A 24,703-nucleotide genomic window follows, 5' to 3' on the forward strand; every position below is an offset into this window, starting at 1 on the left:
CGTAGACTGGGGGGGCTGCTTTTGAGAAGTGATTAAGCTGCAATAATGTAGGAGAAAGTATTTGTTCAAGGGGTGGTAACACCAAGGCTAAGCTTCACTGCTGATCTTCTGCCTGCATGTTGGTTTCCTGCAAAACCTACTAACAAGGCTTTCAGCTGAAAAGGTGGTTTTTTTCTTTTTTTTCCCCCCATCGTTCTCAATCTGTTTCTTTCCTCTTGGATGTTCTCTGCCTAATTTGTTTCTTTTCTGTTTTTCAGACTTTACTTAAATATTGAGTTTCCATTGATGTTGTCAAATGTTCTGTATTATTTTTTATTTTCATTCTACAAACATCACTGATCTTTTTCTTTCCCCCCCTTTGGAATTCATAAGAAGATCCCATTTATGCACAGAAGAAAGGTATTCAAAAAGTTAGAAGGCTTAAGTTTCATTAATTTTCCTAATGCTTAATTAGTTAATACATATATTAAGATACCAGTGAGAGGATTTGGGTTTGGCTTTTTTACTCAGTATTGTTTTCTATCTGTTTGATCGAGTTCTACGTATCCAGCTTGCAAGATCTATGTTTGGATGCTACAAATCCGAAATCCAATAGAACTTGTTAAATTACTGAAGTAAGATTTGAAGCTTTTATTCTACCTACCATATAATTTTTCCACTCATATTTTAAACTTGGCTGTGTTCATGAGGTTTGGTGGGGTATTTTAAGTTCCTTTATGCAAATAGGGTTTGTTCAGATATTGAAAGGAAAGTAAAAACTTAAGAGGATATCAGGCAGTGTTTGAAAAGGCTAAAATTCATAGAATCATAGACTATCAGGTTGGAAGGGACCTCAAGGATCATCTGGTCCAACCTTTCTTGGAAAAAGCAGAATCTAAAAAAGATGGCTCAGCACCCTGTTCAGCTGAATCTTAGAAGCATCCAATGTTGGGGAATCCACCACTGCCCTGAGGAGATTATTCTAGTGGCTGATTGTTCTCATTGTGAAAAATTTTCCTCTTGTGTCCAATTGGAATCTCCCCTGGAGTAACTTTTACCCCTCGTCTTTTTCCATGTGACTCCTTGTAAAAAGGGAGTCTCTGTCTTCTCTGTAGCCACCCTTTAAATACTGGAACGTGGTGATGAGGTCTCCCCTAAGCCTTCTTTTCTCAAGGCTCAACAAACCCAGTTCTCTCAGCCTTTCCTCATATGGGAGGCTTCCCAGTCCTTTAATCATCTTGGTGGCCCTTCTCTGGACCCTCTCCAGCCTGTCGACATCTTTTTTGTATTGCAGGAACCAAAACTGAACACAGTATTCCACGTGTGGCCTGACAAGCATCGAGTAGAGTGGGATAATGACTTCTTTGTCTCTGCTGGTGATGCCCTTGTTGATGCAACCCAGCATCTTGTTGGCTTGATTTGCCACAGCAGCAGGACCTCCAGGTCCCTTTCCAGAAAGCTGCTCCCCAGCTGGGTAGATCCCAGTCTGTGCTGCGCTCCTGGGTTATGTTTTGCCAGGTGCAAGACCTTACATTTGTTCTTGTTGAATTTCATAAGGTTCTTGTTAGCCCACTCTTCCAGCCTATCCAGGTCTACCTGCAGGGTGCCTCTCCCTTCCAAAGTGTCCACGTGCCCACTCAGTTTGGTATCATCAGCAAACTTCATCACAGTACACTTGATCCCATCATCCAGATCACTTATGAAGGTAATAAACAGTGTTGGCCCAGTGTCCATCCTGGGGGGACCCCACTTGTGACAGGTTGCCAGTTTGAAAAGGAGCTATTTACCACTGCCCTCCAGCTGCGGCCTGTCAGCCAGTTCCCCACCAACCACACAGACCACTTGTCTAGACCTTAACGCATCAGTTTCTCTAGGATGAGGCTGTGGGGAACCATGTTTTGGAGAAATCCAGGCAGACAATGTCCACTGCTTGGCCCTCATCAACCTAGCAGATTACTTTGTTGTAGAAGGCGATCAGGTTTGCCAAGCACGATTTGCCATTGGTGAATCCGTGCTGGCTTTTCCCAATCATGTGCTTCATTCGATTTGTGATAGCCCCCCAGGGGGATTCGTTCCAGAACTTTCCCAGGGATTGTAGTAAAACTGAAGTAACCTGTTTACCCATAGCCAGTTCTCAGGTTATGACCCATTTACTTTCACAGAAGTGTATGCTTAAGAGTAGCTGAAGTAATTCGTAAGGATTTGCAGTAATAGTGACTTTCAGAACACGAAACTGGAGTATTCATACTTGAAATGTGAGTCTAAGATTTATGTATAAATAGTTTGGGAATCCAAATACTGTATCAGGTTAGTGGTATTCAGCCAAAACTAACGGGGCAATAAAACATTATGAATATCAGGTGCATTGTTTAGCAAATAATGCTTAAAAAAAACCAAATAGGATGAATAAAATTGTTACTATTATTTAGTAAACATAGACTATTTTAAGTCATTTTCACAACAGTGAGATCTGTTACAAATTAGGAAATTCAGTGGAGACAAAAATCTTTTAAGTGTATATTTTAGTAATGTTTTATCATGTGTATTGATGAGAAACAAAATGCTGCCTTTAAGCCTGTTGTGTTTCATAATTAAGTATTATTTTCCATTCCTATTTTATTTTTTAGTGTAGGGCATTGTATTTCACTTCAGTCATAAAATTTATTTCTAGTTTTGAGTTCTCAACTCTTCCGGAAGTTATACAGTGACTTAAAAAGGTTGAATAGACTTATAAGCTCTACAAGAACAGTGTGGGTTTGTAATAAATAAGTAGATAGTGGCATGGGGGGGAAGACAAATTGTGTTTGAAGTGCTTTAGTGCTTTCAGGGTAAAAAAGGCTGAAAACCATGTCCTGCGTATCTTGAGAGTACAATTTGGTGAGATGTTAGTAACTGAGGCAGGAATGTACCCCCTCTATTTCCTGAAGAACCCAGCTGAATCATTGCTGTTTAATTTAAATTTTTCATTAAGCTGTTGCAAATATATTTTATTTAATTCAGCTGAATTACAGCTGTTTCTCCCACTCTTTATTGTCTAGAATTAGACATTTCTGCCTAAGACTTTCTTTTCTTTTTTTTTACCTTTGTATTTTTAACATCTTCTCTTTGTATTTTTATCATATGTGGGAGATTTGAAAGCCAGCATTCTGAGTGTAGTTTCTTTCAGTTTGAACTTCAAGATAAAGGCTCATAATTTCGAGACAGTCTAGAAGGACAATTAGAAATGCCTGGAAATAATGCATTAGCACCTGCCCCAAAACATGGATCCGTGCAAAAGCAGCATGCATGATTGTAAGACATCTAGTTTAGGCTCCTCAGCAGATGTATGAACATCTCCCAGTACGTAAGCATACAGTTATCGACATTTGAGCGTGGAGATTGTGATAGCTGTGGGCACATCTGAGGTCACTCATGTGGACCCATTTGTACACGGGCTGGTCAGGGACACACGACCCCATAAGCAGCTCTGCAGGATTCCCTGTGCGTAGCTGTCGAGCTTTCACTTTACCAAACTCACCCCTTGCACTATTTGGGGTTAAATTTGATCTTGACCACAATGTTAAAAGTTGCAGTGAGATTCATCAAGTTTTTATGTTGTTATCTGTGATATTCATTTCTACAGTCACTCAGCTTTCTTTTGAACAGCTCAAGGATTTGTGAGTTGAGTTTATTTTCCATTTTGAAAGGATTTTTTTGCAAAAGATGGTTATTTGTTTTGGAATTCAAACACAGGAAAAAGAAAATGTACCTCCTTTTCACCTCTTCTAAAATGCCAGGGTATCAGCCAGCCCACCTAGTCATGTAGTAAATATCATGAAGCAATGCTTGCGTTTCCACCAGTAGTCTCAAACTCTTAAGAGTTTAATTGTTATTGAGTAACCTGCAGTAGGAAAGATGACAATGCCTGGTAGAAGAGCCATGGGGCTGCCAACAGCAGAGATGTGTGTAGAAAACTGAAACGGTGAGAATTATTGCACCGTCAGCTGCCAGAAGCCACCCAGCAAATCTCCTGCGTGGCAGCGTTGGACTTCTCCAGCAGTGCCCAGAGCAGCTGGGACTGCACAAAGGAGGAGCAGCGTGTGAAACGCCGGTGCCACTGAAGCAGATGGGACTTTTGCCATTGAGTTCAGCAGAGCCCGCGTTTCGTTCTGACCCCTTTTGGCTGAAGTCACTTGGTGCTCATGATACCCCTGGCTGTGTCTTCACCTCTTGCATCCATCACCCACATTCGACAGCGCCTTGCTCCCCTGCCCGGCACCCGCAGGCGGCTGTCTCTGCTGTTGCCTTGGCTCCCCGGGGATGTCCCTTCTGCTGCTGTAACCACCTCCCTCATTTTTGGCCCTTTCTGCTGTCTTAGCTTCCATGATGGACTCCCCTTTATAAAATGGATCGATTTGCCAGGAATTGAAAATAAAAATTTTCAGTTTTGTCCTGGATTTCTGGAGCAGTGAAGAAGGAAGCGTTGGTGTGATGCGTAGTGGTTTTCAGGTTGCGCTCCTGAACCTCCAAGGCAGGAGTTGTCAGGAAGCATCCACATAAGCCAAAGTTACCTGTCATTCAGAAACCTCTGGGAGAAATCTTCATGATGTATGTGGTTACGACTGTGATAATCAAACCAAACTGGTTTACTTAGTATAACATGGCATTTTCTTGGGGATGTGGGAGGTCCTTATTGAAAGAAATGCCTCCTTCTGATAACTTAGTACTATTTGCTTTTCCCATTCAGGTGGTCCTCTCTTGGAGGCACAGATAATATGCTAGGTTTTTGATGATATCCAAGTAACAAGTACACATGCAAACTTAGCTGAACTGTAGTCTCTGTTCCAGCATATGTTTTTCGTAAGGCAGATTATTGTGTGAGTGCACAAATTTCAAAGTAATTGTAATTTTGAGCAGGCCATAGCAGTGATGAGAAGGAAGTTGCTCTATGGAGCAACTATGCAAGCCAACGCAATCCCTACCATTTCCTGCTGGTTTTCAGGACTCTGCCTTTAGGTTTTATAATGATTTAAATCCTTTTTAACTAGGGATGGGAAAACCCTGACTGAACCCTTTTGGCCTTAAGCTTAACTCAGTCACTTTTTTAAGAAAGTGAAACGTGATTGTTTTTCACTTAAAATGATAAGATTATGAAATAGATTTTAACTCCATTGTTGTTTAACTTTCCTTTTAACTTTTTTTTTTTTTGTGGATTGGGCACTGTTCATGTTGAGTATCTTTTTGACATTTTTGCTCTTTTCTGAGAAACTTGTTTTCAAAAGAGTATGGTCTCTGAAACTGTTATTGAAATGGAAAATAAGCTTACATTGATGAAAAAACATGCAGCTTGCATGTGTAGCAGGAGAAGGATCACATCTCCAAAGGTACCAGTAACTAGATTGTTCAAAAGTGATCAGTCTTGAGCTGTAAATAACAAAAAAATAGTGTTTTCAGGTCTGACTACAAATGTGGCTTAGTTTGGCAAACCTTGGCTTTAATATGGTTGGGGTTGTATTTGGAGTTCAGAATAGTGATGTGTTGTTTACAAATTCCTATAACTGTTTTTAATGTGTTTTCCATAGGAGCAACAGCTGCTGCTCGAAAGGAAGTTATAAGAAACAAGATAAGAGCAATAGGAAAAATGGCTAGAGTTTTCTCAGTGTTAAGGTAAGGTTTTGTGCTGTTTCAGATTCTTTTTAATGTTAAAGGACATCTTTGAATGATTACTTAGAGCACTCTACTGTTAATCAAACAGCAAATTTGGTATTTTAGTATACCACCCAACTGAGTTTTGCTGGAACCTTTTAAAGATTGTTTTATTTATACAATACCGCTATTTATTACAGCTCTGAATAATATTCTTCCTCGGGGCTTTTGCTGCATGTAAATCAGACAAACAAACAAAAGACATCAGCAAAGAAAATTGCAATTACCCCTTTCTAAGGCTTTTTATCACCAGGTGTACTAATTAACTCTTAGCCACTGCAAGGCAAGAGTTAAATGTGGAGAAAGGGTATGTTCCACATTTTGTCTCATTAAAAGGGAAGCCAACTGTCCCACTTTGTCACCCACAGTTGTTGCCACAGCCATGAGTAAAGATGATTAAAGATGAAAGCATTAGGGTCATTTAACTAAAAATCCAGGAAATCATTGTGCAGACAACAGCAACTCGTTACCTTGGGCTGCACTCCCCCAAACACATGAACATGAGTAACTAATTGCTACCCAATGTTTAGAACTCTCCATTTGATGTCTCTGAGCAGAAGAGAAAACATGCTGTACTGTGCTGTGCTGAAGTCTAAATATAGAAAATACAGTTCTCCCTCCCTTTCAGCAGAGGGATTTTTTCCTCAGGAAATTGTAGTTGCTCTGCTGTAGTCAGTTTGTGGCTATTATGGTTAGTGCAAAATCAAGGGATTTTTAAAAAATGTATTGGTGTGATTGTACGATCGGTATAAACAGAGGAAATAAAAATAGTTACTTGAAGAATGCCCTCTTAATTTCAGATTAAACTCTCAAACTTGCTTGATTTGAGACTCCTCTGCAGCTTGCAAGCAGCGGTCAGGTTGTCGGTGGGGCTTTGCATGGACACAGCCGTTTGCCCACGTGCTGCAGATTGCAGCAGCATAGCTTTAAATAGCATACCGTGATGGAGGACTTTGTACCTGGGGTTCCCAAAGTGCTACATGTGAATTACTAGTGATGCACGAGCTACTTCAAAGTGGTACCCATAAAAAAAGAACAGTTGGCATCATGCCTTTTCCCTAAACAAGACGGGGGAGCAATCAAATGTTTCCACCTGCTCCTCTGTACCAAGCCTGGCAGACAGCCTGGAGCTGACATTGCCACCACCTTCAAAAAACAGCGTGATTATTTTTCTCTGATGATAGTTGAGCAAACAAAGTTTGGGAAAATTGGCTTTCTCCCATAACCTTGAACTGCAGCTTCTGGATCCGCTGCATTTCGTTACAGAGCACCTTTTGAAATACAGAATTTATTAAATTTAACAGAAGCCTGGAGTTAAATATACAGAAAAGCCTGCAATGGGATGCTCAGATGATACATTTGGGTTTTGATAACGTGCAGATGATTGACATCACCTATATGTCAAAGACTTTTTCAAAGGGAACTAAGGGGCAGGAGCCTTTCAGTGGTTTCAAGGATGGAAGAAGGGTACAGCATAATTCTTGCACGGGCCCTGTTTAAAGTGATATGCATGAGCCTCATACCTTAGGGTTTTAGTTTGAAACTTTGAGCCCTCTTGAATTATTTCACGAAAATCAACGTTTTGAGGCACTGATGGAAATCAGTCTCGATGATTCCCTGGAAAGCAGTCAAATTCATCTCAGAGTTGTTCATGAGACAATTTTTCACCCCTACCACATGCATCCCAACATCTCCGGAAGACCAGAATGGACTTTATCTGGTAGAGGAGAATCCAGTGATTCACTCACTGAAGCTGCTGAGCCTTTTCCAGTTTTTGGTTACTGAGGGACCGTAAAACATTGCAGGAGGGACTGAAGATGAAGAGTATATTTGTTCTCCTGTAGCTTTAGCCAGCAAGTACAGTGCATCCTTACTGTGGTCAGAGGCATAGTCAGCAAATAAACAGGTCCCTCGAATGGGCAGTTCAGCTGACCAGTCTTCCAGGGGGATGGGTGGCGTTTCATCCCAGCCACCACTGCTGCCCTGGGAGTACCTCTTCTTCTCTTTTGCTGGGAAAGGTTAGGTGACAGGCTTCTAGACAGCAAAAACTACAGGAGGTTATTCTTGCAAATACTGTTCCTATTGAAAAGCCCGGGTTATTTTTTCTGTCTTGCCAGCACAATCCGTGTGTAACACATTGAGTGTCTGATAATTGTGTGTAGCGCCCCAAAGACTGTGGTGGCACCATCATCTAAGCCAGCCTATTTCAGAAACCTTTGAAGGTTCATTGCTCTTTTATGAAATTTATTTCACTAATTCTTGAAAAGTGTTTCCAAATCATCAGCACCTGATCTGACCACCTTCGAAGGACTCTCTGAGCTCCTCTCTGAGCTGGAGTGGCCGCTTTCCTTGAGGATGTAACCTGAATGTAAAACAGGTCATTTCAGCCACTTTAGTCTCAAAATTAGATATCAAAATAGTGTTGTATTGAGTTTCAAAGGTTATAAATGAGCTTCATCATTGGCTTAAGCTCAGTGGAAGGCCTCATGATTCCTTGTCATTGTCTCTCTTCAACTTTTTCTCAAGTCTGACATTTCTTTGGATAGTTTTAGACAGGAGGGAGGTAGATAAAATATCTAATCAGTTTATTTTATTTTTTTTTTTAAATGGAAGTAAAGGACATCAAATAGAAAATACAGAACACTGAAGGCTAAAAAATCTCTTTTTTTTGATATAGAGGTTTCTGGGGAATCTGCAGTTTAATGCTAATAAAAATACAGTGAATAAACTTATCCTATGAAGGTGAAGCTAAAAGTGCCATTGCGGTTTAATTAAAAAAGAGATTAAATGGACTGAATTGAAAATGCAGCTTATGCATTTGCTTGCAGGGGCAAATAATTGAGAGAAGGCAAAAACTTTGGTGTGTAACTCTTGATGATGAAAATAATTCTGGAAATATTTGGCTGTTACATTAGTTCTAATTGCTTAGGAAACTTGGAAGGAAAACGTTCACAATTTGATTTTGACTATTACACAAAGAAAAGTGTGTACAAGGAGAATCATTTTCAAACTAAAAATAGAACTTGAAGAGTATATGTAGTAGGTAAATAAGAGTTGTTTGAAATACATGAGTAATTCAGGGCACATAGATCTAAAGAAAATTGTAAATAGTAGAATTGCTGAGAGAGTTTTGATAGACAAAACCACATTATCCTCAAGTGAGTATGGAACTAAATTCTGTCTTCGTGCTTGCTTCCTTCAGCTTAATGTCATTGTATATTTCAAAGTAAAGCACTTCAAAATAGGTTTCTATTAAAGAATTGGGGTCAATTTTGCTGCTGAGAAAATATGTCATCAAAGACAGCATTACAGTCCTCATAGAAAGCTGTATTTAACAGCTTCTCTGAATAGAGCTGTTGTATTCTTCTTGCCATATATTAAAAGCTATATGTATTTGCCGACCAGCAAAACATATTTAGGTTTCCTAAAACATTTTCTTGAATCCTGTATCTTTTTTACCATACAAAACTATTAAGAACAGTGCTAGTAAAGATGGAAGGGCTTATTAATTTTAATGAGCTTTTAGCTGCTTTTCTTTAAGTGGCTGATGATCATTAATAAATAATGCACCTGACTGCTAATGCAGACAGAAGCAAAACAATAATTTAAGTTGATTTTTGGACCATACGGTGTAAGACACGTAAATGTATTGTTGGCAATAACTGCTCCTTTGGTCTTCCTCCTATCAAGTCTGTGGTTTTATGTATATATATTCAAACGTATGCTATAGGTTGTTTCATAGGTGCAGGTTATAGTGGTAACTGTAGTGGGAGTCTGTGTATGGTGTGGTGCAAAGGTGAACCACTTACATAGCAGTGAGGGGAACTGCGCTGGTGCTGGTGTTATCGCTGGCTCCAGTCTATCCTGGGAAGGAGATGGGAGATAACCAAATCATTGCAGGGCAGGTGTAGCTTAAGGTGTCTAAAATGTGTTCCTTGTTTTTAAAAAAAAGACAATTATTTACTTTTGTGTTTGTTTGGGTTTTTTTTTTCCCTTCTGCAGAGAAGAGAGTGAAAGTGTGCTGACGCTGAAAGGTTTGACTCCAACAGGAATGCTGCCCAGTGGTGTGCTCTCTGGAGGAAAACAAACACTGCAAAGCGGTAAGCATGTTTGCCTGTGTGTGTCATTATGTATAAAAAAAAGAATTGGTTTTCAACTGCAGAACCCGAGAAAAGTAGCTGCAGTCTTCTCAGAAAAAAATAAAGGACAGAATAAAACAGGCGGTGTGTTGTACTGGAGCATTTGTGAGCAGTTCATGTAAGGCCACTTCTCAAGACTTATTACATACCACTGATTTTCAAAGAAAGATGGGGGTGGGGAAGTCCCTGAAAATTAACTGTTCAGAATGGTAGATCAGCATTGCATGTGAAGTGCGCTCTTTCCACAGTTTACAGCATCTTTTGGGGTTTTTTTAAGAGCAGCCTTTGATACACGGAGTACTGAAGGTTCAGCTTAGATAGTGACACTCAAACTCTTTATTTTACCTGATTTGCTCTTCCTCATAGAGAATCACCAATGGAAAATAGCTCGAGAATTAGATTTTCTCTCCTAGCAATTCTAGGTGACAGCATGAGAACAATTTCTCTCTGATTTAAGCCCAAGTGAAGGGAGGCTCTTAGAAACACTGCGTTTGCCTTGTACACAAACACAATACAGATTGTCAGTTCAGTTTTATACCGAGTGCTTCTTGTTACAGGAAATCTGTAAGTCTATAGTAGGGCTGCCTTTGATGAAATATTCCTTTTGGAATAAGGAGCTGCAAAGTACTTAATTTACTACTGTAAGCTCTCCTGCTTTTTTCTGTGTGTATTGCTGTAGAGTATATTGCAGGCACACAAGAATGTCTCTTGCTTATTGAGGTTCTGTTGGCAGTAGATGTAAGAAATAGAAATGCTTTATAACCTTAACACAGTCTCAGCCTCTTGTTTTCCTGTTTCCTTCCTGGAGCATTCTCTCTCTGTATTTTTCCCTTTACTGTCTCTTTTACCTAGAAGATTCAGGTATACGGTGGTAAACCTTCTTTTCCCCTTTTTTCCTTTCCCTTTTTTCTTTTTGATGACTTGTGTGTTACGGACATAGTAACGTTCTGCTTTGAAAATGCTGCAATATGATTCCACAGGATGCCTTTCTTAATGGGGTTGCGGTCTTTACCTAGGCTTTTCTCCATATAGCAGCTTTACATTTGTCAGAAAATTTGGTCCAAGGAAACTGCTGTTGTTGCCCTGGCAAAATATTAGGAATTAAAATGAATTTGAGAAAATTACCTAAAGTTCTTGTTACAATGGCTAAAAGGAAAATCTCCTCATACTGCAGTATTCTGGCTTAGTAAAACATTACTATACACAAGCTTCTGCATTAGATAACACGTAGTACCCCATTCACCAAATAATCTGAAATTTACATAGTTTCTGTTAAGCGCAAATTCATATTGCCATATGTATTAACAGAAAATATGACTAGTATGTTCTGTTGTGGAAGTATATGTTTTAGTCGTCATTTTTTTTCTAATGTGTCAGTGCTGGTTTGGATCTGGTTATTCATTTTAATTTCTCATCCTAGTTACCGTGTTTCCTTTTCTTTTAAGTTTGCATTAGTTTCATTCCTTGATTTTTGCCATCTCTCTTGCTCTGTAGCTTGAGAGGCATAGGCTTACCTTGGTGCATGCGGGTTAGCTCCTCTCATTTCCCCATGCAGCAAGATAATAGTATACATATTTTAGTATTGATCTCAGTCCATATTTAACATCCTAATTACAAAAAAAAAAAAAGTTTGGGTTTTATGGAGGACGAAAAAACCTTTGACATAGTGGAAAATAAGACAAAAAGGAAGAGAGGAATTCCTAAAAACTTGGCTTCTTGAGCTATTGTCTAAACCAGGGAAGTTCACGAAAATCAAAATTTCTTTTAAAATATTTTGGCTGTACCATTGCTATATTGGATTGCATTTGCTGACTTGCATCAGCTTCTAAATCTCTGACTGTAGAAACAAATTCATGCCAAAGCTGATGGGTAGAATTCAAATGAAATTATGTCTTTAAGAACAATGAATGGTTTCAAAACAGTGGTAACATGGTATTCATAATACTGCAGTGACCTCCCAGTTGCACACTTTTCTCTCTCTGACCAGACTTTGCAATTTTGGAGGTCCAACAGCTTTCAATCTCATACGAATGTCCGTTGATTTAAAGAAAATATTAGAAGAAAGCTGTTTTAAGAGACTGGGTTGACAAAAAAGATGCTGACAGATGGAGCAGACTGGGCAAGATTGCAAGCAAAGGCAAAGCTGTCTGAGCAAACTCTGTCCCGTGCTGTGGGGAGGTTTCTTTTAGTCAGGAGAGAGAAAAAAAAAAAAAATCTGAGAAGTTGTGTATGTGGCTCTTTTGCCTTGTACTGGCAGCTAATACTTTTCAAGCTGGCACCACAAGTGGTACGAGTTTTGTGAGATGGCTTTATGCCATTTTTCATTCTCTTTTGACAGGGCAAATCAGACTGCTCTTATTCAAAGCTGGGAGAATTATACAATGACCTTTTCAGGTCAGATGTGCAATATGGAAGACATTTTCATTTTGTAGTTCTTTTGAGTCAAAAGGAAACTACTCAAATGTGTCTTTAAGAACTTTTAGTTTGTGAAACTTCTGCTTCAAAACAAACTATAGCTTAATTCAATCTGCAAATTATTGGTTTTGTGTAAGCATTTCTCTGTGTGTCTGTTTTGCCAAAATCCAGCACTTACAGTAACATTAGTGTTGTAGCTCCTTTGCTATTCACTGACTTGTTCTTAGAGTTAAAATCCTCTGCTCATTTTTCTCATTCGTTTTGCTACCCCTTTCTTCTCTTCAGCTACTGTTGAGGCTATTGAGGCTGATGAAGGTAAATTGGCCAGTCCCCTTTCTGTTGGTGCCACAACAGATAAGGGCTCTGCTGGGTGTATTCATTTTGCTGTAGCTTGTACAGATTGTGTGGGTGTTGGGCTAACAATTGTGGCTCGGTATTAACCAAAATGTAATTGCTTTAAAGGGGAAAATGTTTTTTCGTTTATTTTTTTTCCCTATCTGTTGCTGTTGTGGTGTTTGTTTTTTTTTCTTTCTGAAAGTTACAATCACGTTGGAATTGCTGTATGTTGAACTAAGCACTGAGTAATGCCACAGAAGGAGGTCAGGGGAGTTGGTTTTCATGGGACACAACTCGGCAGCAGCTCGTAAATGCTCTGTGACACATAGCTCAAAAGCTGTGCGCTGGAGGCTGGGTCTTGTCTCTGCCTCAAACCATCCTCAGCAATCTCTGGTTGAGGAAAACACACAGCTTTTCTAAATATTCTCTTTTTGGTTTTTGGTGGTTGTTTTTTTTTTACCTTTTTCTTTTTTGCTTCAGTTTGTTTCCTTTCTTTTAGGTCACTAGTAAAAAATTTTTATTTGTCTTTTGTTACAGTTCAGCATGTTTCTGTTTCTCTTTAAAAAGTAAAACAACATGAGACATTTGTCTGCAAGATGTCTGCTTCCTCTGGTAGTGGCAGTTTACACACTGGATATTTACATTAGAGCAACCATTAACACCAGCACCATTTTAGCTACAAATATAAAGCGACTGGCTGCCTTGGAAGATTTCTGAATGTTTAGTATGGAAAACTGGTGCTTTCTTGACAGACCTCTGATTTAACCCTTAAGCAATTTTTAACACTACGGTTAAAACCTAAGTAATCATGTATTGCAATGTAGATGTGCAATATTTATTCAGCATTATAAAGTTTTGGAAGAAGAATTTTCAGAATTCCCCTTTAAAACAAAATTCTTCAGTTGTATTTTGTTCTTGCCCCTCTCAAATTTTCTGTGGGTATTTTTTTTTTAGTTAACTAAAAAAAATCTGATGATTGCTGTCCGTTGGTAAGATGTGCCCTTTTGGCCAGTTGAATTTGTTTTTGATTTTTGTAAAGCAGTGAATAAAATTACAGAACAAACAAGTAAGAGAAAATACAACTGCTTTCTAAATAGCAGTGAGTAAGCTGCTATTTATGTTGGAATTATCTATTCCTATCAGCAATCTCTACTCTGCAGTGTGCATTCTCGTTGACAGTTTGGCTGTTTTCTGTGATTTTCTGTGACTATGTGTTGTGTTTTAGTATACTCTCAATGTAAACTGCTAATACTCGTTGTCTGACCAGCAACTACAGCAGAGCACCTTCCTCAGTATTACAGACGATAACGTGTCTGCTTGAAATACAATCGATTGAACGTGCCCCCATTCCAGCAATATGCACCCTTCAAGTTAATTCTCAATTTGCCATCCTTCCTAGTTAGACACCATAACCGTGGTCGTAACGACTAGTCTACGTAGACGAAGCTAACGATGGAGAAAATGTTTCTCCCTTTACCAATTGTCCCTCTAGTGTTCGATTCAGGGCCTGATGACACCAAACTGGGCTGTGCCACTGGCAAGGTCCAGGCACAGCAAGTGTTTCAGCTTCAACGCGGCCATCCATTAAACTATTGCTTTAAGGGATCGGCCTGGGTGCTTGTTAGACATCTTCATTTTTGTCATAGAAGATAAAGTGGGAAAAAAAACCACAAAAAACCAAACCAAACCAAAAAAACCTTGAAAAAAACTCACTGTAGGGCCTGTTCTGTTTTCACTGCTCCATCCCTGCTCACTTGACTAATCACCATTATGTTGTTGTTGTTTTTTCTGAGTTGAAGTATAATACATGTTAAAAACCATGCACTTCACAAAGTTCCAATCTAATGTTTGTGAAACTGGCTAAGGAACGAAATCCTGAGGCAAACCGGATCTATCCATTTTCACAGGAATGGTTGGCAAAAATATCAGCATGAAAACGCTTTTCTCGCTCCCCTAAAATATGCAAGGAGTGGTAGATTGGTACCAGGGATGTTCTGGGCTTTGGGGTTTGTTCGCTTGGTTTTTTTTTTTAACAGAAGTTACCAGCTTGTCCAGAATCAGGACTGCATATTTTGGAAAGAGAGCAGGAGTACTCTTTGGGGTAAAGAGAACATAAAGGGAGGGAAGGAATATTGAATTTGATCTTTGAAACTCCCCTGCCATTTTCTCCCCAGGGAGTTTGCAGTTTCCTGGTACTAACACACCATCTCTGCTCTTATGGCATGTTAAGATAGAGGCATAGCAAAAGTGCCAGTTCTGGAAGTGCAGTGCATTGATTTGGTGCAGATAAGAGAAAAACACACAGAAGGCTATGACAAATTATCTACGGAGCTGTGACCTGCTGTTTGCCTACGGTGCTTTTTTCTCTTTTGCTTTAAATCTAAAGACCTTCAACTCTTCAATTAAAGAGAGAAAAAAAAAAAAATAAAAAGAACAAAATTCACACTCTGCAAATGCGTTCCCCAGCCTGTGGTTGCCTTCTGAGGTCGGTGTGGCCTCATCAATGTTGCTGCTGAAGGGCAGATCAGAAGTCCTCAGGTTCAGTTGGAACTTTGGTCCTTTGTCAGTGCGTTTCCAAAGTTAAATTGTACAAATGTGCCAAAATGACAATAATCCTGGTCCGTGTTGTACGGCGTTACCGCTGTTTGACTCAAGCTGTTTTCTAGAAGTCCAGGGACGTGTCGGGGAGGGTAACTGCCCCAAGCGATCAGCAAGCAGCCTGTGTTGAGAACATAAGGCGCCCTGTTGTAGGGTCGCCCCAGGTCTCCCCTAGCTTTAATGTATATCCCACAAACTGGCCTCACCATGTCCTCACCATCTGTAACTGGCCAGCGCTTTTTCCCCCTGGTCTTTGAAAGTCAAATGGGAGTTTTGCCTGACTAAGGATGTTCCGGCGAGGCACGATGTCTTTAAGGCTGTAAGCGATGACGACAAATGCTAATTCCCCGGCTCACGGCTGTGCCCTAAGCATGGTTCCTAATTGCAAACTGTAGTTTCGTGTCAGCTTCTCAGCATTTTAAGCTGAACCCCAGCGGACAACAAAATCTTGGAAGTTCATCTTGTTGACAAAAGTAGTTGTGTTGCAAGAGACGGTGGTGGTTAACCCCCAGCTCTTTCTGAGTACGGTAAGGAGTCGGTCGTGTTGTCAGATCTTCTCATTGCCGCCTTCACAAAGAAGGACTTTCGCACTCGTTGCTAAGGTGGGGGAAAAGCTGCCAAGAGTTTTACCTTGCTAATTTTACTTTTTAATAATCCTTTATTTAGCTATCAAAGGATTTTCACCCCAGCATAAGATCACTAGCTTCGAAGAGGCCAAAGGCTTAGATCGAATTAATGAGCGAATGCCTCCGCGCAGAGACGTGCCATCCGATGCCAACCTTAACTCCATCAACAAGGCAATCTCCACAGAGACTAATGGCACGGACAGCAACGGCAGTAATAGCAGCAATATTCAGTGACCACTGTCTGGGAGGGGGGTTGAGCTGCAGGGCGCGATGGGGTTGCTGCGCATCAGCAGTGGGATGTTCTTGCCTCTGATAATAGCTTACTTGCTCTGGGGGCCAGGTGTTGGATTCAGTTTACAAAAATCATCTACGAAGAGACCGTCAACTTTAATTTGGTGGGAGGGGGGGGTGGGGGAGAGAGACACCTCCTTTGGATATGCCTTTAAAATGCTTGTAGAAAAATGAAAGCTCGTGCTGGTATATATTGCAAAGTTAGGGGAATGAACATGTTTTCCTACTGCATTGGGAACGTCTAGATATGTTACTGAAAGGCCTTTTATTATGTTACTGGACATGAAAACTTTGTTTAATTTCTTACTAACTATTGTACGTTTACAGTTGCAGCACTAAACATGGACAACATCGAAACATTTTTAACAAAATGTACAAACTAAATAAGGACTATTTATTGATAATGTTTTGCTACTCTTGTCAGACAATGGCTATGAAATAAAATTAGGCAGTCTTTAAAAATAAGAGAAAAAAAAAGAAAAAAAAAAAAAAGAATGTTGGAAATTTGTTTAAAATGCCAAAAAAAAAAAGAAAGAGAGAGAGTGAGAGAGAGAGCGAGAGCGACAGTTTAATTTTGTACAGATTATGCTTACCTCAGGTTTCTTTAGTGTGCTTCAATGCCCTTCTTTAAATATAACACTTATCTTACTAATTTGGCAGCAATTATCCTTTACTTTGTTTAAAAAAAGAAAACTGGAATAATGATAACATTTATCTTTTTTTTTGCTGTTTATATTTAGGGGGGTTTGGTTTGGGGGGTTTTCTGGGTTTTTTTGGTAAATCAAGTCTTGGTTGTGGCTTGCTGAATTTAAATATTTATGAGTGGTGCATTTTTAAGTATAGTGAACAAGACACCATATTAAGTGCAGTGAAAAGCATCTATATTCTGTAAAAATCTGCCTATGCATGTTTTTTAAGAAAAAATGGCTGTATAGGCCTGTATGGGACTGTAATGCGCTTAGTGGTCTGACTTATACTGGAAATGTATGTATACTGGCGTACTTTATATTCTCTAAAAGAAAATGCTTAATGCCTTTGAAATTTTGTAATCAAAAAAAGCTTTGACAAATCTAAGGGGAGAGTATTCTTAAAGTTTTTAACATAAGCTTGTCAGTGCACATATAGATGGGTAGCATGTTTAGCAAACCTTGTGAAATTTAAATAAGTTTGTAGTTACATGTGAAATTCTAAATGCATGATAACTGTTAATGTCATAATGGTTTAGTCATTTGTTCTGTTCTGTCATGTGCCACAAAATGTGTAATTTTTTCACTTTTTTCCCTTTGTATATCAGTTACGGGTTTCAACTGGTTCATTCTAAAAAAGAAAAAGAAACAAAACAAAACAGTCCATTGATATTTTTTAACAATTGTATAAGTGCCCAAGTAATTCACTACAGCCTACAGCCTTGCCTTTGTAATTTGACTTCGAAATGTTGGCAATCAAAGCATGCACTTGTAACAATGAAAGAAGCATTTTATATTACTACTCAATAAAAATGTGCATGAACTTAAGCACTCTTCCCTTTCTTGCTGGCTCAGTCGCAGAAGCGCACGCAGGCACACGCACATGTGTGCTCGTTGCTCTCTTTTGCTTTGGACAGGAGAAGACCGTCAGTGTAAGAGAAGAAGGACTTGTTTCATGATTCAAGGTTAATTCTTTACTGAGAAAAAAAATTCGTTTGTTACCCAACTGTTTTAGGCTACTGAACATCTGCAGATTTCTCCCAAGTTCTGATTAGCAAGTTGGGTTCTCACTGAAATTTGTAGGATGTATCCCACAGGTAGAATGCAAAAGAAAACACGTAACCTCTATATGCTTTCGCCACCTCATCTGGAGTGTTTGAAAAGGTCAATTAGTATTATTTACAATGTTCCTTTAAGGGGAGAAAAAAAAAAAAAAGAACAATTTCAGGTTTCAAATGCTCTCTCTTTTAGTCAGAGGTAAACTGTCAAAGCTCTGCCTTGTTCTTATTTTTTCCCCGATTGTGCTCAGCATCCTGCCATAGTCCATAATGCTGCGAAGAACGGATGGGCAACACCAAATGGTGCAACAGTGTGGGTATTGCTTTAGTCCTCCTTTCAGGTAGCATTATTAAATGTTGGCTCAGTGCCTGCTTTCTTACGTGCTTTTCCCACTTTAGCTCTTTCTAATTTTGGCAAAATACAACAGGTGGCAAAAATAAAGAGAATTCATAATATAAGGGGCTAGGAAGTGGGATCGATTCTAGATTTAAATTTTTATTTCAGATTGTACAGAAATGTAGCACAAGGGACAGATGTGCAGAGTCTAAGTAAGTTTGCGTGACTGCTTTACTTGCCGGATGGGTCCTGCGTACGTGCTCGCTGAACTGCTGTAGGTTACCTCAGGTAAGTTCTTCTGTGGAGTCGTGCGAGCTAGCGCTCAGCAGGCTCTTTGTGCAACACAAAGCAATACTGTTGGGCAGTGCAACGTGTGCTGTCTGGTTGCATTTAAGTTGGGCTCTGGCAGTTGCCCAAACCAATTTAACAGCAGGAAAGGGGTTTTTCCTCTCAGCAGTGACAGTGTGGCGTAGACCTCTCAAGTGGTAGGCTTAACCCAAAAGATCCATGCTCCAAATCAGTGGTGGGTTTGCAAATGCCTGCTGTAATTGCCGAAGAGCTTACGGGTAAGCGAGGGAGCCCAGGCTGAGTAATGCATTAGGAAATGTACAAAGTCTGTCTGGTCGTTAAGGAGATTTTTGAACTTTTTATATCTTAGAAGAATAAAAATGTCCTTTGCGTCCAGGTAAGATGGCCTCGCTCTTTTCTGGAGAGAGCCCCACCATGCTACCACGGGGCAGGTTCTGGACTGGCTTTGAGGGGTGGTGTAGGCTATGCTCAAATGTTCCTAAAAGGACAAAAAAAAAATATTTCCAAAGGTTATCTCTTTCCAGGACATCCCATCTCTTCCAGCTGTCCTTCCTTTTTCCTGCTGCAGAAGGAGCTGTAGATGAATTTGAAGAAAAACCCTGGTGGCACTGAAGGCTGAGATTTGGATTTCGTGGCCTCACTCGGTCATGTGCCATGCACCGGCATATGTCTCCCAGTATAGGTTTCTTCCTACTTACCAAATATGCTACTTTAATGCCAAAAAATATAATCTTTCATCATTTACATCATATCCCTGCATTGGGATTCACTGTATTTTTTTAACCACTTTATTCCCACTGTGTGAGAGAGTATATTGGATAGATGTATTATATTTTCTGAGCTATCATAATTTTCCTTTTCAACAGCTATTGAACTGTAACTTGAAGTGTATTAGCTCTTAGCATACATTTTCTGAAGAAGACAACATTCAGATTTTGTCCAGGGTTTCTCCCAAAATTGCGGTAAGGTTAACCCTGCTTAAGCCTGTGCCAGAATTGCCAACTGTCAGGCACAGATATAAATTCTTTCAGCATTTTCCTTGACACCCTTTTTTATTGCCAGAGGAGGATCGTCTGGAGCCTCTAGAGGAGGTTGGGCATAATTTGGCTTTCTCCTGAGAACCTGGCCGGTAAAATTGAGGTCAGAAAGCAAGGCTAAAACAGGTCCTGAAAGATGCTGCTTGTTAGCACAGACCTGATCTCTGTCCTCTCTCTTTGGCTTCGTTTTGTAGTGAAACAGTGGAGTTCAGAGTATAAAAAATGAAAATTTAGGGACACTTTCTAGGTTCAAACTGAATTTACATTTTTAGTCCTTGTAAATCAGTTTCCCTTTTTTTTTTCCCCAAGGTACTGTTGCTCAGATTAGTCAGATCCATGAATCTTCCCACTTCTTTCACAAAGAGAGGGATGTGAGAATCAGCTATTTCAGATGTTAAAAAACCACAAGCACCAAAACAACCATTTGGAAAATAGTTTGCAGATCGCTTTCTTAGTAGGTTTTGGGAGGATGTTTGATTCTGCTAAAAATGGCCATTTTTGGCATGCAAAATGAAAAACTTTCTGGTTCTTCAGTGATTTAGGAAAAATATATCCATGTTCACATGTATATGTTCATATATGCATGGACTTACAGCCTTCTCCATGGGGGTCACAAAAAGGAGGAGTTGAAGGACCTAGAGGTGGGGGATATTTTTTTCTTGTGTCTTGCAGAGCTGACTTTGTGGTATCAAGCCTCGTAAGCATTATAAAATGTATGTTCTATGAGACTTTGATTTTTTTATTTTATATTTTTTAAATAACTTGAGGGCAGTTTCAGTTTTCTATGCGACACATGTTTCATCAAGCTGACAGATAACTGTGTGCTCTGGGCAGTATTCTGCCACGGCACACAATCGCAATGGGAAGGGCTGCCTTGGCTCTGTCATCCCTGTCAAAAGCTTGTTTTAGGTAAAGTAACTTGGCAAAGAATGTGCTAAAGGACTGATTTTGTGACCAGTGGGAAGTCTGCAGGCATGGTGGCAGACGTGACAGTGTCTGCTCCTTTGTGAAGTGCACTAGTGGCCATCACTAGTTGTTCTGGGATTCACCAAGGCCCTCTCTCCCTTTTGGGCAGAGCCTTGCGTGGTCATTTGCTGGAGGTTTGGGTCTGGGTGCCCAGTTAGGCAATTCTTACAGCAACAAGACTTGAGCAAGAGGTGGTTGTTTCATCGGAACAGGCTGCCCAGGGAAGTGGTTGAGTTACCATCCCTGGAGGTGTTTAAAGGACGTGTGAATACAGTGCTGAGGGACATGGTGTAGTGGTTATTTGGCCGTGCTAGGTTAATGGTTGGACTTGATGATCTTAAAGGTCTCTTCCAACCAAAACGATTCTATCACTTTATACTTTAGCTATCCCTGAGGCAGTTGATGTAGACAACCATGGTGCAATCAATTCACTTGACATCTGGGTATTTAATAACCTCTTTTGCTTTAAATGAGCAGTTGAACATTGTGACTTGGAGTAATTTCACAGCATTTTAGGCCAGAGGAGCCTGTTAGGTTACAGAGAAACTCACTGAGGCTGGCAGGCACTGCTGAGATTGAGTCCTCCAACCCAACTGCTCACACAGGGTCAGCTGGAGCAGGTTGCTTGGGGCCATGTCCAGTCAGGTTTTGAGTATCTGCAAAGATGGAGACTCCACAGTCTCTCTGGGCAACCTGTGCCAGCGCTTCACAGCTCTTAGAGTAAAAAAGATTTTTCTTACATTTAAAAATTTGCTGTATTTCAGTTTGTGCCCACTGCCTCTTGTCCTGTTGCTGGGCCCCACTGAGAAGAGTCTGGTTTCATCTTTTGTACTGCCCCCATCAAGTATTTATACACCTTTTCTCCAGGCTGAGCAGCCCCAGCTCTCTCCACCTCTCCTCATCGGTCAGATGTTCCAGTCTCTTAATCACCTTCATGGTCCTTTCTGAACTCACTCCAGTAAGTCCATGTCTGTCTTGTGCTGGGGAGCCCAGACCTGGACATGGTACTCCAGGTGTGTCTCACCGGTGCTGAGTAGAGGGGGGAAAAGTTAAATTACCTGTCCTGGTTTCCTCTATATGCCATTAAATTTCTACAACGTATATTGATGCCAGTAATTTAAGACAAGTTGAAGACGCTTCTGGCCTTGTAAGCCGAAGAAATGGGAGCCATACCTCAGAAAACGAGAAGCAGAGGGACATTGCAGTCACAGAGCTGAGATGTACTATGATACAGATCCAATAAGGTAAGAGAAATTTATTGCAAAATTTGGTGATAAATGTGATCAGCAAATTATCCAGGTCGGTATCAATTGCAAGAGGGAAGACCCTCTTTGCTGTCTCCATACTGTTCTGTCCCACCTACTGTGTCCCACCTACTGCTGATCCTCGGTGCTTCAGAAGAATGCAAAGAAGTCATCAAAAAAATCTGGCCAATCTTGTACTGCAGGAAGTAGTCCCTTCCTGGATTCAGCAGGCAAGTGGCTGAAGCTCTGAAGGATGTGATTTGTGTACAGTCATTATTGTAGTGCAGATCTGCATGTGTTATCAGGACATCACATAAATGAGAGATATTGTGCTTCCCTGGGGAGGGAGAAGTAACCTTCCGAGGAGGTTGCCTGAGGAGAAGGTAATTTGTTTATCTGTCAGTTGGTGGTTTATTGGTTTCAGTACGTATTTAATAAGCTTTGCACTTGGACTGCATTTTTCTAAAATGAGAAGAAAGTGCACTCTGAAGGGAATATGAGGCTGACAATGCTGCTGAGCTTAAACAAGGAGGCAGAGCTGATGTTTAGGCAAAAGACTGAGGAAGCCTGCAGCCATGGACCAGGGCACCAGAGAAAGGAAAGGAAGGAGGAGTGGGGCTGGCAGGAGAGCTTGGCGTATTTATTTCATTCCTTTCTCAAGGTAGATGGGAGAAGAGGCAGTGCTGGCGGAGACCTGAGCGCTTAAGCTACAAGACTGAGATGACGAGATACAGAAGCTGTGCAATGTACCTTGGCTTTGGGTAGGCAATGACAGCAAATATTTAGGTTGATAAAATCCACCTTAGACTAGATGGGCACTTCAGGATGACGGCAGAGTTCAGGCTGTGACCTGAAGGCAGTCATACGTAAAAGGAGAGTAGGGAACGGCATGGGAAATAAAGTTTTGGAGGGCAGACCCATGACGAGGAGCGGGCTGAGGCTCACAGCCCTGGCAGAGGAAGAAGCACAGATTGCAGGACTGAACGCTGGATTGCATGCTGAAGAGTTGAATCAGTTCAGCTTAAATGCAAGGATGCCTGTGACTAAGGGGCTTGGACCTGATACAAGGGAGTTGCCATGATGTCAGCCGGGATGACTAGCCAAAGCCTGGGCTCTCTGCAGGATAAAAGGGCAGGAATTACAAGGACCTTAAATCTCAACTAAACTTGTATGGCAGGGCTTGCAAACTAGTCAGGTAATAGGCACCTCAAATAAACAGAGAAAAACAAAAAGCTAACAAGGAATGGAAAAATGACCTGTGAGCCAAGTAAGTTGGGGATAACCAGTGAAGTCTAGGAATACAGTGAAAATCGGCACGAGTCCAGCTACGTTGTCTTTGCTGATCATGGCTGAAAAGTAGCAGAAAACTTTTCCAGACACTTGAATAGGAAGAGCAAGGCATAAATAAGTGGGAAATGATGCAATGGGGGTAAGGGAGAGATTTAAAGTAGATGTATTGGCTAAAGGACTGTGGAAGCAAAGCCAAGAATGAGATTTAGGGTATGGAAACAAGAACTACAGGAATCAAGACAGAAGCAAATTCAGAGTTTAATGCACTTATTCCAGGAAAACGCAATAGTTTCTTTCCTACAGTCACAATAGAAAATACCACATTTGCTTACTTGTCAAATAGCACTGCTCTTTAACAGCTCTCTGAACGGGTGGTATGTTTTGAAAATATACTTGGAGAATATACAAGTGCAGAAGTATATATCAATATGGAGCAACGACAGGGCCATTGGTCTGATCTTAATCATATGCAAAGACTTAAAGTAAATCTTGAAGGAAACACTGACCAAAATATGTGTGAGAGGGGCTGTTCGCTACAGTGCTGTGTGGCAAATAGAAATAAATTATGGATGTCAGGAATCCGTAAACAAAATTTAAGGTGGAAAAGAGCCAGCTGAAGGGAAGATCACAACTGTTGGTGTGGAAAGAGGAAGTTCTGGGTGGTGAAAAGTTTCCTCAGAGGTAACACAGAAATTTAGCTAAGCAAGAAATTCTTGTGGCATTGTAAATTGTTACCCCCTTCCCTTCTGCATCTGTCTCTGTGCACCCTCCCCAGTTTTCAGTGGGAGACTGGGATTACTGGGGGGATAGGGGTTACTAGGGGGAAGAATGCTGCTGTGGGGAGCTCCCTTCTGTACATTTCTCATCCTTTCCTCTCCGCTTTCTTCCCCTCTTGTCCCTTTTCCTTTATCGCAGCCACCGTTTTGCTGCCAGTTCCTTTTCCCAGATCCCTCAGGGTGCTGCCAGCCCCCTGCCAGTGCCGGGCAGGCCAACGCTGGTGCCAGCCTGGCTTGTAGCACCCACCTCCGTGGGTGGGGATGGCAGGGACCGGCAGAGTCCCCACTGCAGCCTGGCTGCACCAGGATCACACCTCTGTGTGACCTCCGGGGTGTCCTCGCCTCAGTTCCCCGTGCTACTGCCATTGCCTCCACCGCGCCTAGACCTAGATGCCCATGTGTCCAGGCAGCTGCTGCTCACAAAAACAAGAATAAAACTTGATGAATTCCACAGAGGGTGGCCCTGAGTGCAGAAGCATCACCAGCAGGACACCAGCTCAAGCTTTTTGCTCCTATTAACAGAGTTAGGAGCGTTCCTTGGGAATAGGTGGTGTTAGGAAAACACATTTGCAGGGAGAGGGTGACTTGGCAGGAGAATAAGACGATTTTTTTTTTCTTTTAGGAGGTGAGGAAATAATATTGGTAACAAAAGCTTTTACATATGTAGAGAGAAGCACTGATGTTGCCCCAGAAGTAAGTTGGCATCAATAAGTGACAGCACTGCCCCTTCCTCACGAGCTGGTGGGGGAAAGCAGCAGAGGTGCTCTGGGTGGGGGGAGAAGGGGGGGCTTCTCCTGGTCTTTTCTGCCTCCGTGTGGCTATTTTAGTTACAGTGGAGAGAAAAAATAATGGTCAGTTTTGCCTTCGCTGTCTCCCAGCAAAGAGTTTCTCTTGGCCCTTTCACCTCCACAGCTTTTTCTTATAAGAAATG

General features: G+C 40.9%; 1 protein-coding gene across 1 annotated transcript in view; it reads left to right on the forward strand.

The window, feature by feature from the left end:
* Positions 1 to 17,583, forward strand: part of PPP3CA (protein phosphatase 3, catalytic subunit, alpha isozyme) — a 285,188-nt gene extending 267,605 nt beyond the window's left edge. Inside the window, exons 12-15 of the mRNA XM_009885532.1 lie at positions 5,541 to 5,625; positions 9,667 to 9,764; positions 12,504 to 12,533; positions 15,819 to 17,583. Coding sequence (XP_009883834.1) covers positions 5,541 to 5,625; positions 9,667 to 9,764; positions 12,504 to 12,533; positions 15,819 to 16,012 — 407 coding nt within the window. The 3' untranslated portion in view covers positions 16,013 to 17,583. The remainder of the gene's footprint in view (positions 1 to 5,540; positions 5,626 to 9,666; positions 9,765 to 12,503; positions 12,534 to 15,818) is intronic.
* Positions 17,584 to 24,703: the final 7,120 nt, after the last annotated feature.

The sequence above is a fragment of the Charadrius vociferus genome, unplaced genomic scaffold, assembly GCF_000708025.1.
Source record: "Charadrius vociferus isolate BGI_N301 unplaced genomic scaffold, ASM70802v2 scaffold55, whole genome shotgun sequence".
NCBI classification, from domain to species: Eukaryota; Metazoa; Chordata; class Aves; order Charadriiformes; family Charadriidae; genus Charadrius; species Charadrius vociferus.